The sequence below is a fragment of the Cyprinodon variegatus genome, unplaced genomic scaffold (assembly GCF_000732505.1).
Source record: "Cyprinodon variegatus isolate N-32 unplaced genomic scaffold, C_variegatus-1.0 Scaffold105, whole genome shotgun sequence".
Classification (NCBI taxonomy): Eukaryota; Metazoa; Chordata; class Actinopteri; order Cyprinodontiformes; family Cyprinodontidae; genus Cyprinodon; species Cyprinodon variegatus.
This window is the reverse complement of record NW_015150558.1, coordinates 985,607-987,255: the sequence shown is the minus strand read 5'-3', so window position 1 is coordinate 987,255 and position 1,649 is coordinate 985,607. Positions and strand designations below refer to the sequence as shown.

General features: G+C 52.8%; 1 protein-coding gene across 1 annotated transcript in view; it reads left to right on the top strand.

Moving 5' to 3' along the window:
- Positions 1 to 1,649, top strand: part of LOC107084663 (protein HIRA) — a 25,770-nt gene that overhangs the window by 15,617 nt on the left and 8,504 nt on the right. The window contains exons 13-17 of the mRNA XM_015374590.1: positions 112 to 197; positions 307 to 507; positions 589 to 732; positions 807 to 1,023; positions 1,112 to 1,222. Of these exons, the coding sequence (XP_015230076.1) occupies positions 112 to 197; positions 307 to 507; positions 589 to 732; positions 807 to 1,023; positions 1,112 to 1,222 (759 nt within the window). The remainder of the gene's footprint in view (positions 1 to 111; positions 198 to 306; positions 508 to 588; positions 733 to 806; positions 1,024 to 1,111; positions 1,223 to 1,649) is intronic.

Sequence of the window (1,649 nt, the reverse complement as noted above, 5' to 3'; positions counted from 1 at the left end):
ATGAAGCAGCACGCTCGTTTTAGCTGCTCCTGCTGCGATCTGGATGATCATTTCTGGTCAGAAATCGATTCTTTCTGCTGTAAAAATAAATCGGTTTCTTTTCTGTTTCAGAACCTTTTGAAGAAGCAGGTGGAGACGAGAACGGCGGATGGAAGGAGACGGATCACGCCGCTCTGCATCGCTCAGCTGGACACCGGGTGAGAAAACCTTGCTGGTTGTGACTCCAGAGCGTCCGGTTCTAAAGGTGTCTGAGCTCCCGCTAGCGTCCGTCTGTCCGCTGCTCTGACGGCGCCTCCTTCTCTGCAGGGATTTCTCCCCGGCTCTGTTCAACAGCGCCCCCATCCTGCCGTCCGGCTCCTCCATGTCCAATCAGCTCGCTCCGCAGCTCAACTCGGACTCCAGCCCGGGTCAGCCGTCCTCTCTGGGCACACGGCCCAACCAGGACGGTGCGCTCACCTCGCCTCCTGCCAACAGCGCCGCCAAAGCCCTGGAGGACGAAAAGGACGGGTAGGAGCAGCTGCCCGGGCGACCCACCCGCGGCTCCGCTCCGCCTCAGGCTCAGGCGTCACTCTTCTTCTCTGCTTTCAGGCTGAAGTCCAGTCTGCTGCTCACCTCGGCCTCCAAGATCGAGCCAATGAAAGCCCTGGACTCCCGCTTCACAGAGAGGTCAAAGGCCACGCCCGGTATCCCGTCGGCCATCTCCTCCACAGCCGGACTCGCCCCTCTGGAAAGGTGATCTCCTCATCAGAACGGGTCAGAACCAACCTAAAGACACCCGATTAATCCGTCCCGCTCTGCCCCAACAGGCCGAAGGACCCCGTCTCCGCCCTGAAGGACGCCAAAGCCAAAGAAGAAACAAGCAGCGACAGCGAAGACAAGATGGCTGCCATCAACAAGAACCTGTCCTTCGCCAAGAGGAAACCAGAGACGCTGCTGGACGGAGGGGAAGTCGTGGAGAAGAGGAAGAAGGGACGGCCCAGGAAGGACAAGATGGCCGCCACCATGGCACAGCCGTTCACCCAGGTGAGGAAGGCGAGCGGAGCTGGCGTAGCGTAAAACCCCAGCAGTCACAGAGTGTTGGATCTGATGGCTGACCTTTGACCCCCCTCAGATAACCCCTCCTCCTGCGGAACGAGAGCCGAGCCGAGCCGTCGCTCCTCCACCTGCTGCAGTGGTCCTCAGGCTGCCCACCCCCACCCCCCAGAAGGCCTTCAGCCTGCAGGTATCAGGCAGCGTCCTGCGCCGCCAGGAGAGGAAGTTAGAACATTTAACGGCTGCAAAGAAAAAAAGAATAAAAATGAAACATTTTATCCTTTAGGTTAAAATAATCCTGGACTATCATCCCGTCAACATCTGCTTAGATTCATAAATCTTTAACAATTATATATACATAAAAAACACGAATCATTCAAAATTATTTAACTAATTATGATTAGTTTATTTTTTTAGATGAATTAAATTAAGAGGAGATGAAGACTAAAGAGGTTTTTCACTCATGATGAGAATTATGAAGGAACAGAAGAAAATGAGATGAAACACAAACTTTGATAGAAATGTTTGTTAGTTTGGCTTCAATTGTTCTATTTTAACTTTATTAAAGCATCACTGTGTAACTTTAGACCTCAAACTCAGCGGTACATCTACACCTT